Source organism: Corythoichthys intestinalis, chromosome 15 (assembly GCF_030265065.1).
Source record: "Corythoichthys intestinalis isolate RoL2023-P3 chromosome 15, ASM3026506v1, whole genome shotgun sequence".
In the NCBI taxonomy this organism is placed as follows: domain Eukaryota; kingdom Metazoa; phylum Chordata; class Actinopteri; order Syngnathiformes; family Syngnathidae; genus Corythoichthys; species Corythoichthys intestinalis.
The window spans coordinates 8149052-8164551 of NC_080409.1; the positions used below are offsets into that span (position 1 = coordinate 8149052).

General features: G+C 41.5%; 1 protein-coding gene across 3 annotated transcripts in view; it reads left to right on the forward strand.

Annotated features, from left to right (window-relative positions):
- Positions 1–1148: 1148 nt before the first annotated feature.
- loxl3b (lysyl oxidase-like 3b) overlaps positions 1149–15500 on the forward strand; it is a 35087-nt gene continuing 20735 nt past the window's right edge. For 2 of the 3 annotated variants that reach the window (XM_057858847.1, XM_057858844.1), the window contains exons 1-4: positions 1302–1428; positions 7628–7945; positions 9418–9581; positions 9650–9864. In XM_057858847.1, coding sequence (XP_057714830.1) covers positions 1371–1428; positions 7628–7945; positions 9418–9581; positions 9650–9864 — 755 coding nt within the window. In that variant the 5' untranslated portion in view covers positions 1302–1370. The other variant, XM_057858845.1, reaches the window with a different exon arrangement.

A 15500-nucleotide genomic window follows, 5' to 3' on the forward strand; every position in this document is an offset into this window, starting at 1 on the left:
CATTTCCTTCTCCCCAGTCTTCCTCCAAACTCTGGCACCTTGATTTCTGAATGACATGCAAAATTTGCTTTTTATCTGAAAAAAGTACTTTGGACCACTGAGCAAGTCCAGTGCTGCTTCTCTGTAGCCCAGGTCAGGTGCTTCTGTCGCTGTTTAAGGTTCAAAAGTGGCTTGACTTGGGGAATGCGGCACCTGTAGCCCATTTCCAGCACACGCCTGTGCACGGTGGCTCTGGATGTTTCTACTCCAGACTCAGTCCACTGTTTCTGCAGGTCCCTTAAGGTCTTCTCCACAATCTTTCTTAGGGTGCGGTCACCTCTTCTGGTTGTGCAGCGTTTCCTGCCACACTTTTTCCTTCCCACTGAGGTGCCTTGATACAGCACTCTGTGAACAGCCTATTTGCTCAGAAATTTCTTTCTTTGTCTTAGCGTCTTGCTTGAGGGTGTCAATGATGGCCTTCTGGACAGTAGTCAGGTCGGCAGTCTTGCCCATGATTGCTGTTTTGAGTCATGAACCAGGCTGAAAGTTTTTAAAAGCCTAAGGAATCTTTCGCAGGGGTTTTGAGTTAATTCTTTGATTCAGATGATTAGTTTAGTAGCTTCTTTAGAGTACCTTTTCATGATATGCTAATTTTTTGAGATAGGGATTTTTGGTTTTTCTTGACTTTTTTGCCAAAATCATCTAGATTAAAACCATAAAAGGCTTGAAATACTTCAGTTGTGTGTAATGAATCTAAAATATATGAAAGTCTAATGTTTAACAGTACATTAAAGAAAATAATGAACTTTATCACAATATGCTTTTTTTTTTTTTTAGAAGGACCAGTATTATCACGAATGTTATGAAAATATTTTATAAAGGTTGAAAAATTACCTAGTGTTGTTTTAAGTCATTTTTAGCACCAGTATCTGTACTTTTACTTAATATAAAAAAAAAAACTTTATCCACCACTGAAAGTAGCAAATATTTTGGGAAAAGCTTGCATTTTTTCCACCACCAGCGTTGCCGTTACGCAAGCTGCAGATCAGCATGAAAGGCTCCGTGTGTGCGCCTCTCGCTCTCTCTCTCTCTCTTGCTTTCGACCTCCTCCTTTTCCCCCGTCCTCTTTTTTTCCTCTTCTCGCTGTACAGCTGGCAATTTCCAGAAAGAAGAGAACGGCGACGTACTTTTCAAGAGATTCTCTGTGCTTCTTCCCGCAATTAGACGGCGACACGAGTGTCACGTGACACTGATTTTTTTTGTCCCCCCGCGGCTCAAGAAATCAAGAACAGCTGGTCACGCTTCCCTCCATAAGGTAAGAGTTTCAAAAAATGCCGAAAAGTTGCCCGACATGCGCTTCATGACAAAATGTGTTTTTCCCCCCAACTGACATGACTCAACTTTTCCTGTTTGAGGTCATTTGGGATAAGCAAAATGAGGGAAGGGAAGGTACGTTTTTCTTTGTGTAAACCAATTTCAACAAGCCAGATGATGTCATTTTTGAAAGGACTATTATTCAATGGCATTTAGAATAAATGAAAAGCAAGACTTGAGGGTTTATTTTGTCACCTTTTTGGCCACAACCAGATTTTGGGGGGATTTTATGGGTGAAACATGGTAATATAACAAGGGTTGCGATGCTGAAATCGCAGACATCAAAGAGTGTTTGAGATTTTCATATATTTACCCTTTTTATTTACCCTTTTTTAGGTACATATCCGTGACTTTTTAGACACCAGTTTTTCCATTGTGACATAATTTGTTTAGAAGTTTAAAATATGCGAGTGAATGCATTTTTTAAAGTTTTTTTTTTCATCTGTTGATGATTCTAAGCTAAAAATGACAGACATTGCGAATAATAAATACAATTACCTTGTTTTTATGGCTAGGTTGAAACAAAAGCGGTTGCCCAACGTCTGTAAACGGGGGTTTTCAGAGTACAACGGACAAATTAAAAATAGCTCAGGGGCTTAATGCGCCATGAATCTGCTATGGCAGCATATAGACATATTGTTCTATCAAATGCAACAGTTCTTTTGGCTTAGCAGTTTATTTTAAAGAGGGGTGCAAAAGCAGAAACTGCTTTTTGAGTCTTGAGTTTTCCACCATATACCTACACACTATATGTATATGGCGGAAAACACTCAGGTGACTTGAAGTTCCGCTCTGAGATCCCCAATTTGGCCAAATTTCAAAATTGTCCGATATGCATGTGTGATACGTCATTGGAAAGCTTAAAATCTGAATTTTCTGGGGGAAGAATTTTTTTTTAACGGGAGGGCATTTAAACTTTTTTTTTTTTTTTTTTTTTAAACAGCAAAACCCTATCTGGAGGTGAGCGCATGCGAGAGCAGAATTACAGACGCCATGATTTTAACGAGATACTATCGCGTACTTATCTCTTTTCGATCCAAAAACTCCATGTAGCATGTATCACCGAGTGTCAAGACACAGCTGTGAATGGTCACAGCTGGACTTTTTGGGGATTTTATGAGTGAAACATGGTCATATAACAAGGGTTGTGATGCAGAAATCGCAGACATCAAGGAGTGGTCGAGATTTTCTTTTTCATATATTTACCATTTCAAACCTTTTTTTGTTCAAATTTTCTTTGTTTAGATCGATTATCATCTAACATTTCGGGGGAAATGCGACAGTAACAAAAAAAAATACAATTAAGCGATAATCATGAGGCAGATATCCGTGACTGTTTTACAGACACCATTTTTTTCATTGTGACGTAATTTGTTTAAAAGTTTAAAATATGGGAATGAATAGAGACTAGTATTCTAAACTTTTTTGGTACGTGTGTTTCCTGGTACCGTAGACACTTTCACCGAATTTGGTGTTATTGTTTGATACTTCAGCTTGTGTAAAATGGTTCCTCCTTCATCCAGACAGTCCACATGCACACATGTGAAATGTTCCCAGCAGCTAAAGACTTGCCCTGCGACCTTGCATGGAATGGAAGATCAATCACCAAGCTGACAACAACAACAAAAAAGACAGGCTGAAAAGACGGCAAAGACAAGCAAGTGGAGTTCAGAACTCTTGGGCTGCCTTCAAATACAAACAACTACTTAACGGTAGCCATTTTTTGGAGGGCTGCGCTCAATGTGATGTCAATTACTGTATGTTAGTTAGACTAAGGAGTAGCGCCGCGCAACGGTGTCACTAGACCTGATACAATACTGGGGCACTTTTTTTTTTTTTTTTTTTAAAGCATTTATCATAACGGTCAGAAATAGCGCTTTAGACTATATATAATCAAACCAAAATACAAGTTTCTGTAAAAAAAAAAGATTTTCTACTGCTCTACTTTGTCTAGAGAGAAATGGAGATACAGTGTGGAAACTAAGTATTTAGTCAACCACTAATTGTGCAAGTTCTCCTACTTGAAAATATTAGAGAGGCCTGTAATCGTCAACATGGATAAACCTCAACCATGAGAGACAGAATGTGGGGGAAAAAACAGAAAATCACATTGTTTTGATTTTTAAAGAATCTATTTGCTAATCATGGTGGAAAATAAGTATTTGGTCAGTACCAAAAGTTAATCTCAATACTTTGTTATGTACCCTTTGTTGGCAATAATGGAGGCCAAACGTTTTCTGTAACTCTTCACAAGCTTTTCAAACGCTGTTTCTGGTATTTTGGCCCATTCCTCCATGCAGATCTCCTCTAGAGCAGTGATGTTTTGGGGCTGTCGTTGGGCAACACGGACTTTCAACTCCTTCCACAGATTTTCTATGGGGTTGAGATCTGGAGACTGGCTAGGCCACTCCAGGACCTTGCAATGCTTCTTACGAAGCCACTCCTTTGTCGCCCTGGCTGTGTGTTTGGGATCATTGTCATGCCGAAAGACCCAGCCACGTCTCATCTTCAAGGCCCTTGCTGATGGAAGGAGGTTTTCACTCAAAATCTCGAGATACATGGCCCCATTCATTCTTTTCTTTACACAGATCAGTCATCCTGGTCCCTTTGCAGAATAACAGCCCCAAAGCATGATGTTTCCACCCCCATGCTCCACAGTGGGTATGGTGTTCTTCAGATGCAATTCAGTATTCTTTCTCCTCCAAACATGAGAACCTGTGTTTCTACCAAAAAGTTCTATTTTGGTTTCATCTGACCATAACACATTCTCCCAGTCCTCTTCTGGATCATCCAAATGTTGTCTAGCGAACCGCAGACAGGCCTGGACGTGTACTTTCTTCAGCAGGGTGACACGTCTAGCAGTGAAGGATTTGAGTCCCTGGCGGCGCATTGGCTTACTGACAGTAGCCTTTGTTACTGTGGTTCCAGCTCTCTGTGGGTCATTCACTAGGTCCCCCCGTATGGTTCTGGGATTTTTGCTCCCCGTTCTTGTTATCATTTTGACGCCACGGGGTGAGATCTTGCATGGAGCCCCAGATCGAGGGAGATTATCAGTGGTCTTGTGTGTCTTCCATTTTCTAATAATTGCTCCCACAGTTGATTTCTTTACACCAAGCGTTTTACCTATTGCAGATTCAGTCTTCCCAGCCTGGTGCAGGTCTACAATTTTGTCTCTGAGGTCCTTCGACAGCTCTTTGGTCTTGGCAATAGTGGAGTTTGGAGTGTGACAGAGTGAGGTTTTGGACAGGTTTCTTTTATACCGATAATGAGTTAAAACAGGTGCCATTAATACAGGTAACGAGTGGAGCCTCGTTAGACCTCGTTGGAAGAAGTTAGACCTCTTTGACAGCCAGAAATCTTGCTTGTTTGTAGGTGACCAAATACTTATTTTCCACTCTAATTTGGAAATATTTTTTTAGAAAATCAAAGAAAGTGATTTTCTGTTTTTTTCCACATTCTGTCTCTCATGGTTGAGGTTTACCCATGTAGACAATTACAGGCCTCTCTAACCTTTTCAAATAGGAGAACATTGTTCGTTATTATTTGTGCACCATGAGGGATTGATTGACAAATTCAAAGCATCTAGTTTGGAGACATCTAGAGGATGCTCTAAGCACAGCTGCTGTGACCGGCCCATGCACAAAGGCTGCAGTTGAATTGCCTAGCAAGGCCAGACTGTGCTCCCTGTATTTTTCAAACACCAAGAGAACAGTCTGGAACCCAGCTCCTCATTGGCCTCTCGAGCGCGAACAAAAGTAACCGTGTAATCAGATTTGTTTATATGCGTGACGTGGTCTTAACGAGCAACGTCACTCTTGCGCGTCGGAAGTCATCTCCACAACAACACAGAAGGCGAACGGGAGAGCCGAGAAAATGTTCCAATCCGCAGTACTTTCAGTTTTAATAACCAAAAACACACCGAGTCGCTAAAACCCCTGCAACTGACAGCACTGGAATAATTTCTTTTAAAAGAAGATGTGCTTCCTCACACTAGAGTTTCATGGCGCTTTACCAACATCATATCCACCCGTCCCTGATTGGTCCGCTCCGCTGTCTGTTTGCTGTGACTCCGCCCTGGGAATTTGATCCGCGGAACGGTCGCCAGACTCTATTGCTGGAACAGTGGTGAGTCTGGAGTTCCAGGCAAGCAGTTGAAGGAATCTGACCTTTTAGCCAGATTGCCAGAATCATGCCAGCCGAAACGCTGGACCCGCGCCAGCACAACTCCAATGACCCGACCCGGCCCGGCGAAACTCCGATGACCCGGCCAAAAAGCCAAACTCCACGCGTTCACCTTAGTCTTCCCCCTTGTACTGACTCCATTCTGAAAGCTGGAAAAAGGTTTCGAAACACAAGTTGACAATTTATTCAGGTCGATAGCGATCAAACAGCAAGGCAAAATCGCAGCAGACCCAGGCGACGAGGCAGACTGGTTCCAGGGTCCTCAAAGGCGATACTGATATGATTTTTGAACGTATATTCACCTGAGTTTTTGCACACCTGGAGGTAAAAAAATACTAGTGGTGGATTCAGCATAGATTTGACCTTTGACCTAACCAGATCTTTCATGATGACATGAACATTATTTACCATGAATAAAACAAAGACAAGAACAATTTTGACTTATTTGAGGAATATTCATTCATTCATTCATTTTCCATGCCGCTTATTCCTCACGAGGGTCGCGGAGGTGCTGGAGCCTATCCCAGCTAACTACGGGCAGTAGGCAGGGGACACCTTGAATTGGTTGCCAGCCAATCGCAGGGCACAAGGAGACACACAACCATTCACGCACACACTCACACCTATGGACAATTTAGAGTGTTCAATCAGCCTACCATGCATGTTTTTGGGATGTGGGAGGAAACCGGAGTTCCCGGAGGAAACCCACGCAGGCACGGGGAGAACATGCAAACTCCACACAGGAAGGCCGAAGCCCGGGATTGAACCCTTGATCTCAGAACTGTGAGGCGGACGTGCTAACCACTCAGCCACCGTGCCGCCTATTTGAGGAATAAAGTACCCATATTTATTTTTTCAAATAAATGTAATTTGAGTCAATTACAATCAATCAGTCAATGTCATTGACGATGTGTTCCCCTGAACAATGAGCACTGAACTAAAACAAACATAAACCCAACAGGTATTGTGGTTTGTCAGCAGATAAAACATTTAGTGCAACAGAAGAGGAGACTTGTGGTCTTGGTCAATGAAACAACTTTCTTAACCTGGCAATTATAGAACATCAAGCCAAAAACCATAAGGCTTCTCAATAACTTGTAAACATAACACTATAAAATGCAAACATTTACTAATTGCCATAGTAAGGTTAATCATCAAGGTAACAAAACTTGGCATACTAGTAAAACAGGAGTGGAAAAAAACGTACACATCCCAATCCACTGACACCTGCCAAAATATTATACAATATCGGGCCTATTAATAATGCTATCGGATTTATTGGGATGACGTCATAATTCCTATTATCAGACCGTGCACCTTTATTTACAAGTCAACAAAAGATTCCCGAGAAAAATGACAACGATTAGTTAAACATTCAGTCTTTTTGAAGGCCCTCGCGGGGCGGGCCGTGGGCAGAAAGAGGGGTGTGTTTGGGTCATCTTCTGTTGCAGATTTGGGCGGTCAAGTTCATGTGTCACTGTTGCAGGGTCATGGTTAATGAGGCAACTGAAATGGGAGGTTTGGCACGCATCACCCTCTGAGAGGCGCTGAGCTATCAAACTTCGAGTTCTTTTTGTTATCGGGTGTTGTGATAGTACAGGATGTCCCACCATTTGTTCTGGACTGTCCTGAAGAGCTGATTGGGGGATTTGGTGTTTCAGACGTGGGCTTGTAGATGCCTTGCCTATCACCTGGTAGTCAGCGTCAATATTGCTCAGTCAGTTGCATGACGCACGCGTTGGGCTTCCGTGGTCAGAAGGCGTCATTTATCTCTTATGCCCTATGTCAAATATATTCTGCTTGTTTTCCTTAAACTATGATATAAATGCTATTTATTTTATATTGGGTGCGTTAGAGTAATACAAACAGTCAAACAGTAAATACGAGAAAAGATACTATTCCTTCACAGTCTACTATGTTAACTTTTAACCCAGTGTTCATACTGGCGCAATACAGACACAGATATTTTTATCACCTTTTATCAGCCAATAGTATCGGACAACTCTCAATGAAAGTCTGGCTCCCTCTAAGAGTTCAATATTTATATTTCTCTAACACAGGTTGACCATTTGGTTATCCTTTTGCCACGTAGGTGTAAGAATGTGGGCGTGTCTGCTTTTCTTTCTGGCCTCGTGCTCGCCTGGCGGCCTGGCTCAGACAACGCGGGCCCCGCCCACGGCCGCCACCCCTGGCCCATCCCCGTCATCGTCCCCGCAGAAGGCGAAGGTCCGACTGGCCGGGTTCCCGCGCAAGCACAACGAAGGTCGTGTGGAGCTCTTCTACAAGGGCGAGTGGGGCACCGTTTGCGACGACGACTTCTCCATCGCCAACGCCCACGTGCTGTGCCGGCAGCTGGGATTTGTGGAGGCCACCGGATGGACGCATAGCGCCAAATACGGCAAGGGCCAAGGTACATTGACCGAGAGGGAAAAAAATGCGGCGTACCAAGCCCTAGCGCCGTAGCGCGCTTTTTTTTTCTACTGTGAATTGAAATGAGTTTAACACAAATAGACACCCAATCAATTTAAAGCGGGAGGGTGGCGGGGAAGAACTGTTGCCGTCATCCCTCCTACCTCAAATGGATTGGACATCTATGGCAGCCAATTTTGGTGCATTTCGGGTCACTTGCTGTTGACTTTTCGGTCACTTCATGTTAGTTTTGGGGCATTTGCGGGTAATTTCCTGTTGACTTAGGGTCACTGAACAGGAAGTAACCCAGGAGTGTCCCAAAATGAATAGGAAGTGATTCAAAATAACTTTTAAATGCCCCCAAAATTAACAGGGAATTACCCATGTTCATTCACCAAAATGAATTGCATGTCCATTGTCGTCAATGAGTTCACCAATTTAGGTCGTAACTTGTTAGTTCCTTTATTTTTTTTCTAAATATGCCTTTTTAAAAGTATGTATTCCAAAAGGTTATCCATATAAAGTATCACCATATATCACCATTTCATATATTGTCCCTGGAATGGGAGGCCTCTCTGGGTGCACACCAAGCTAGCCAGACGAGGAGAAGCTAACCGTTCACCCTGGTTCTTTAATGCGGTGCCGTTGAAATGAGAATCAATCGTGCTCTGTAACTGGATTTTTATTTAAAAGACGAGCACGAAGCACCGAAAATTCAACGGAGGAAGATTTCCAGTTGAAATAAAGCAACTAACAATGGCTTGCAACCGTGCAACTTCTCTTGCTAGTAGCTACTCGGCACAGCAATTGAAGTGGACATTCACTTCCCACAATCAGAGCTCTCTTTGAGCAGCTAAAACAGGGTTACCGTGTTGTCTTTCCAGCTTTGGAAACTATTATTTTGCTCTCCTTTTCGAGCACACGCCATGCTATCGCGGCGACTCGTCTGCCGCGGAAGCGAAACAAGCGCAGAACAACTAAAGTTTGCCTTCTGGGCCACTCGGAGAAAAGAGTTTCAAAACGATACCTTCAATTACCATCTGGAAAAAAGCTACAGAGCTCCAAAATATCATACAAATAGTGAAAAAAAAAGTACAAAGTGGGTGTCTGCGAACCAATAACGGATTAGCATTAGCATTTTGAACTTGCTAGGTAGTGGAAGGTTGACTTGCACTGGGTATGAGGAAGTACAACAGACCTAGGGCCAGGGTGGACTTGAATTTTGACATGTTTAAAATCATGCTTTTGAAATGTGAACAGGAATTTGCCTAGATATTAGGTTGCTAGTTTTGATATATGTTTTAAATTTAGAAAAAAAACTTTATTACCCATGTAATATGCACATGTGAAACTCGTAGGGTTCAGTACCTTTAGACAGGTTAAGAACCGGTGTCCTAGGACCTCCTATTAGGTTGGTGAATAATGACTTTTATTCACATCAATGGTTCTGTCCTGTTTACCAATGAATTCAAGGTAAGATCTGGCTGGACAATGTGCAGTGCGGCGGCAGCGAGCAAAACATCGGCATGTGCAAATCGCGCGGCTGGGGCAACAGCGACTGCACACACGACGAGGATGCCGGCGTGATCTGCAAAGACGAGCGGATTCCAGGATTCGTCCAAACCAACGACATCCGGGTGGGACGCTTTGAGCTCCGCTCGGGACAATTTGGCACTGTTTTTTTTTTCTCTCTCTCTATGAGCAGGACGGGGACGAGGACAAGCTGGAAGAGGTGCGTCTGCGTCCGGTGGTGGCGGCGGCCAAGAAGCGGCTCCCCGTCACCGAAGGCATCCTGGAAGTCAAGCGCGAGGACGGCTGGGCACAGGTGTGCGACCTGGGGTGGACGGCCAAAAACACTCGCGTGGTTTGCGGCATGCTGGGGTTCCCTCAGGAGAGGAAGGTCAACAACAACTTTTACAGGTCGGTGGCCAAAATCTTTGCCGTTATTGGTGGCACTAGACTTCCCGTTCCTTTTGACTAGGAGGGGCTGAATGAACCCAAGGGCATAGGTTTGGTCTCAACATTGGTAGGGACGATATAACAGCATAACCTGCATGTACACTTTTTGCTCAGGATGGGACATTAATAAGACCAAACAGATCGGGTGAACAGGGATCAGGGCTACATTTCTCACGAATATGAACCTAATTAATTGATATGCTGAATCAGGGGTGCGACCAGTCGATTGCAACGCTAGTGTGGGTAGCTCGCGGCATCAAAAATAAACCTTTTTTTCAATGTACAAAAGTAATTATGATAATGTTGTGTGTATGTTGTGTTGTCTGAGCACATATGAGGTTATGCAGCACCTGTCTCTCTGTCTCTCTTTAAGCAGCTTATTGCTCACGTTTTTCTGCTTCTATTGTTTCCAGCAGAGTTTACTACATTTCTCACAGTTTAATTAACGTTAACAGTAGAAAACACAAACTGAAGGACACTTCTAAGCAGCTTCCTCCTCGAGTTTTGTAGGTTAGTTGGACTTTCAGTAGCAAAATTAGTTGTGTGTTTCCCACCTCCACTACATTGGTGCCTTTTTAAATTACTTACAGTGGCTACTGCTGGCCCAAAAAAAAACTTCTAATATCTCTCGTCTTCGAAGGGGGCGGCATGTTGTCGACATGTATTTCTGTCGGGAGCGGGTTAAGTCATCAGCTAAATCAAACATGCAATTGAGAGGGGAAGAATGGACCGGCGCATTCAGCAACTGAAAAGGGGTAAATGTAAGTCTGGACATAATGAAAATAATTCACTTAATAATGGTAGGGTCAATTCTATCCATACAACATATGGGAAGACCATCTAAATTACCTGTATAACTAAACTCTTTATATAATGCATATAAGGTTGCTTAATAGTTGGTGGGGACAATGTAAGCATCCTGAAAAGTTGGCAGGGTTATGTCCCTACCATTCCTATGCAAACCTAAGCCCTTAAATGTTAATGAACCATTCACGTTCAAAAGGAATTGGACGTATTGCGCCGTCCATGGTAGCCACTGAGTTAAATGAGTTCCCCATAAAGAGTTCAAGTCATCATTTTCACCTTTCCTGTTTATAGACTTTTATTTATTTTGGTGACTTTCTGTTTATTTGGGGACACTTCCTTTTTATTTTCGTCACTTCCAGGCCCGGAGTGGCTAATCGGGAGGACCGGTGTTCTGCCAAAATCTGCTACATCGGCGAAACGTCCTACATTAGTTGAATTTCACTCCCAAAGTAGTACCGTGCGCTCTAAACTTGTTTTGTTTAGATGCATACAGGCAGAAGGTACTAAAAAATTGCCTTAAGAAAATACTTAAATGTAGTTATATCAAATAAGGACAGTTTAAATATGCTACGTGACTAATGTGGTCAACTGCCTCAAAGTTAACAAAAAAAAAACAATGGTTAAAAGTATGAGAGGGTAATACATGCAAAACGTATTTTTGAGGCAATGAAAAGGTTCTAAAAAACTAAATAAAAACAAAAATAGTGAGTACTCGCCACTTCTAACCGATGGTAAACTGTGAATGAATGTGTAGAATGAAAGAATTTGAATGTTTTCGAGCACAACTTAAATCTTCATCATCTGTCACGGCCGCCCAGAGGTCACTATTTTTGGGCACAAAGACACAGAGGATTGGGGTGAAATCCAAGTTTTCAGCCAAAACATAACTGGCGTTTTAACCCAAAATACCGCTCTGAGGTGGATCGATGGGTGCGAATCACCTGAAATGCACAGATGTTCGCACTTTACCAGTGCTTTGGGAGACAGCTGTGTTGATCTGACAGCTTGACAGCTGAGTTCATTTATCTTTCTCTTTCACTTTTCTTTTTGTTGTTGTTGTAATTTTATGTCGTAAATAATATGAAACCATTGATATATTACATCAGTACTCCCCCAAAATTTTTCATTTTGGTAGTTCAACCTAAAAGAGTCAACCAAAACAACTGTATGTGTTTATTTGCATTTAAAGTCTCATCTCAAGCAGCTCCTGGTAACTTTTCTGATTAAGATTTTTCATCTTATTATAACCACAAACTTAAAAAAAAAAAAAAAAAAAAAAAAAAAAAAAAAGCCTCAATTTTGTACACAGTTGCCACATGTGTCATTCAAAACATGCAAAAGGTTCTTGAGCCTTTAAAAAGTCAGTCTGATACATGATAAAATTTTACAGTCGTATGAAAAAGTGTGTAAACCTTTTGGAATTCCTTACATTTCTGCATAAAATCACTATGAAATGTGATCTGATCTTTGTCAAAATCAAGCAGATGAAAAAAAACAGTGTCCCCTTTAACCATAACCACCCAAAACATTTCTAGGTTTTCATATTTAATGAGGATAGCATGCAAACAATGACAGAAGGGGAGAAAATAAGTGCTTGAACCCTCTGCCTGTGGAGACTTAAAGAGCAATTGAAACCAATTTTTACTAAACAATTTAAGTCAGGTGTGTGCCCAATCACTGATGAGTGGTTTAAAGCTGCCCTGCCCACTATAAAACACACACCTGGTAAGAATTGTCTTTATGAGAAGCATTGTCTGATGTGCATCATGGCTCGGTCAAAAGAGCTGTCTGAAGACCTTCGATCAATGATTGTTGATATGTATAAAGCTGAGAAAGGATGAAAACCATCTAAAAGTCTGGATGTTCGTCAATCGGCAATCAGAAAAGTTGTCTACAAATGAAGAGAGATTGGCACTGTGACTTATCTCCCAAGGTGCAGCCGTCCACCAAAGATAATGCTAAGAGTTCAGCGCAGGATACTCAGAGAATACTCAGAGAGGTAAAAAAAAGAACCCTTGAGTGTCTGCTAAAGACTTACAGAAATCACTGGCACGGTCCAATATCTCGGTGCACACATAAACTACATGTAAAACTATGGCCAAGAATGGTGTTCATGCGAGGACTCCACGGAGGAAGACACTGCTGTCAAAAAAAAACAAAACAAAAAACATTGTTGCTCATTTAATGTTCGCAAAAAGGCACTTGGACACTTCACAAAAGTTTTGGCAAAATATTTTGTGGACTGATTAAACCAAAGTTGAATTGTTTGGGAGTAACACACAATGTCATGTGTGGAGGAAAAATGGAACAGCTCACCAACATCAACACCTCATCCCCACCGTGAAGATGGTGGAGGGATCCTTATGATTTGGGGCTGTTTTGCTACCTCAGGGCCTGGATAACTTGCAATCATTAATGGAAGAAAAAAATCATAAGTTTATCAGGATGTTTTGCAGGAAAACCTGAGGTCGTCTGTCAGACAGTTGAAGCTAAAATGAGGATGGATAATACAACAATACAATTAGAGCTGTCCCGACTAGTCAACGTTATCGACGTTCGATGACTTAAATGCGTCGACGGGCAAAACATACCGTCGACGGGTAATGACGGGTTAAATAAAAAAATTACATGAGGATAAAGTTTAGAATGGCGGGCGCTCGCGATGCAAGCGGTTGTAACTGGCACCCCCAAGGGGGCCGCTGTTATTTCAATGTGACCGGCATTATCAGATTGAGCAAAGAGGAAGAAAGTGGCCGAGCGAGAGAGAGCGGGTGAGATCGGTGAGTTGGGAAAGTGCGCGGGTAGTGCGAAGTTCAGTGGCTGCAGCCCCTACGTTTTTGTTTTGGTCAATAAAAGTGTCCAGAAGGAGCCATCCGACGCCTCTCGGTGTTTTCATGCACGCCACCGCCTTCCTGAGGAGGAAATGGGCCGAACCGACGACAACGAGCCAAGTGAATCACCGGTTCACTCCTCACTACGCCAAGGAGTTGAAAACACCGCCAATTACCAAAAAGGGCAGAATTGGTGACACGTGAAAGTGGCATAAAGCCAAAAAAGCGGACCAGAATAGCCAGAGCCTGGAATAATTTCAAGGAAAATATGGAGGGTGCCATTGTGTGTACTCTTTGCTAAACTGAGCTCGCATACCACGGTAGCACGTCGGCTATGAATGAACGCTTGAAACGCCGTCACCCAAGTATAATTTTCGAAGACAACAAGAAACAACAAGCCAGCGGATTGTAAGTCCATACAACTAACGATTTTTTAAAATGAAAGTTACCATTATGTGCATCGTATCAACGTGCATTTTTATTCAATAAAATAATTAATGTATATATATAATATAATTATATAATTTTTTAAAAATTATTATTAAATTTATTAAGATCATGGAAGCTCCCACTTGGGGAAAATATATACATACAGTGGGGAGAACAAGTATTTGATACACTGCCAATGGGTTTTCCCATTGTGAGTGTATCAAATACTTGTTCTCCCCACTGTACATCCTGTATATACATAATATAATAAAAATATATGTGGAAACAGCACTGGCCTGCTTACTGTAATCCATGACTGCACTAATGTTAGTTACTTTATCTTATAAAGTATCATTGTGTATATACATATAGTAGTATACTATAAAATTAATACTATATATTTAATTTTTGTTACAGTGAGTATGTGTGCCTCAAAATAGTTGTGGTAATATTTCAGTGTGCCCTCTACTTTATCTATTTTCAGGTTAAAACAAAAGTTGAACAGTTTTTCCCCTCCCCCCAAAATGCGGAATGCGCACCAGAAAAAGCATCTGAACTCACACAAAGTATTCTGAAAATGGTTGTCCGGGACATTGCAATTCATTTTAACATTTAGAACAATATAGACAATGACATACCACAAAAAGAGTAAGAATTGTTTTGACTCCTGTTAAAGAGGTGAAGTGTCAGTGTTTCCGTTTAAATTTTTTTGCACTAGTTAATGCCAGCATCATTTGACCTCATTGTTTGTGATTTATTATTGATTTATTATTATTATTATTTATTATATTGATTTATGTTATTTATTTATACGTTAATAAAGAATTTAGGTGTTCCAAAATGTTTTTTTCTGAATTAATATGCTTCAACAAAAATTTCATTATTAAAGTAGTAAAAAAATATATATATATATATATATATATTAGATTAGTCGACTAATCGTAAAAATAGTCGGCTGACTAATCGGGAGGAAATTAGTCGTTTGTGACAGCCCTAAACACAATGATCCAAAAGACAGAAGTAAATCAACTTCAGAATGGTTTCAGAAGAACAAAATACACGTTCGGGAGTGGCCAAGTCGAAGTCCAGACTTGAACCCCATTGAGATGCTGTGGGATGACCTAAATACAGCGATTCATGCCAGACATCCCAGGAATCTGACTGAACTACAGCAGTTTTGTCGAGAAGAATGGTCTAAGATTAGTCCTGATCGATGTGCCAAACTGATCTGCAGATACAGGAAGCGTCCGTTAGAAGTTATTGCTGCCAACGGGGGCCCCATAAAATATTAAATGTGATGGTTCAGTTACTTATTTTTCCCCCTTCTGTCATTGTTTGCATACTATCCTTCTTAAAATATAAAAACCTATAAATGTCTGGGTGGTTTTAGTTAAAGCAGACACTGTTTTTTCATCTGTGTGACAAAGATCAGATCACATTTGATTTTATGCAGAAAAGCGAGAAATTAGAAAAGGTTCAGATGCTTTTTCATACCACTGTAGATTTTACCCCAAACACAAAATGGAAATT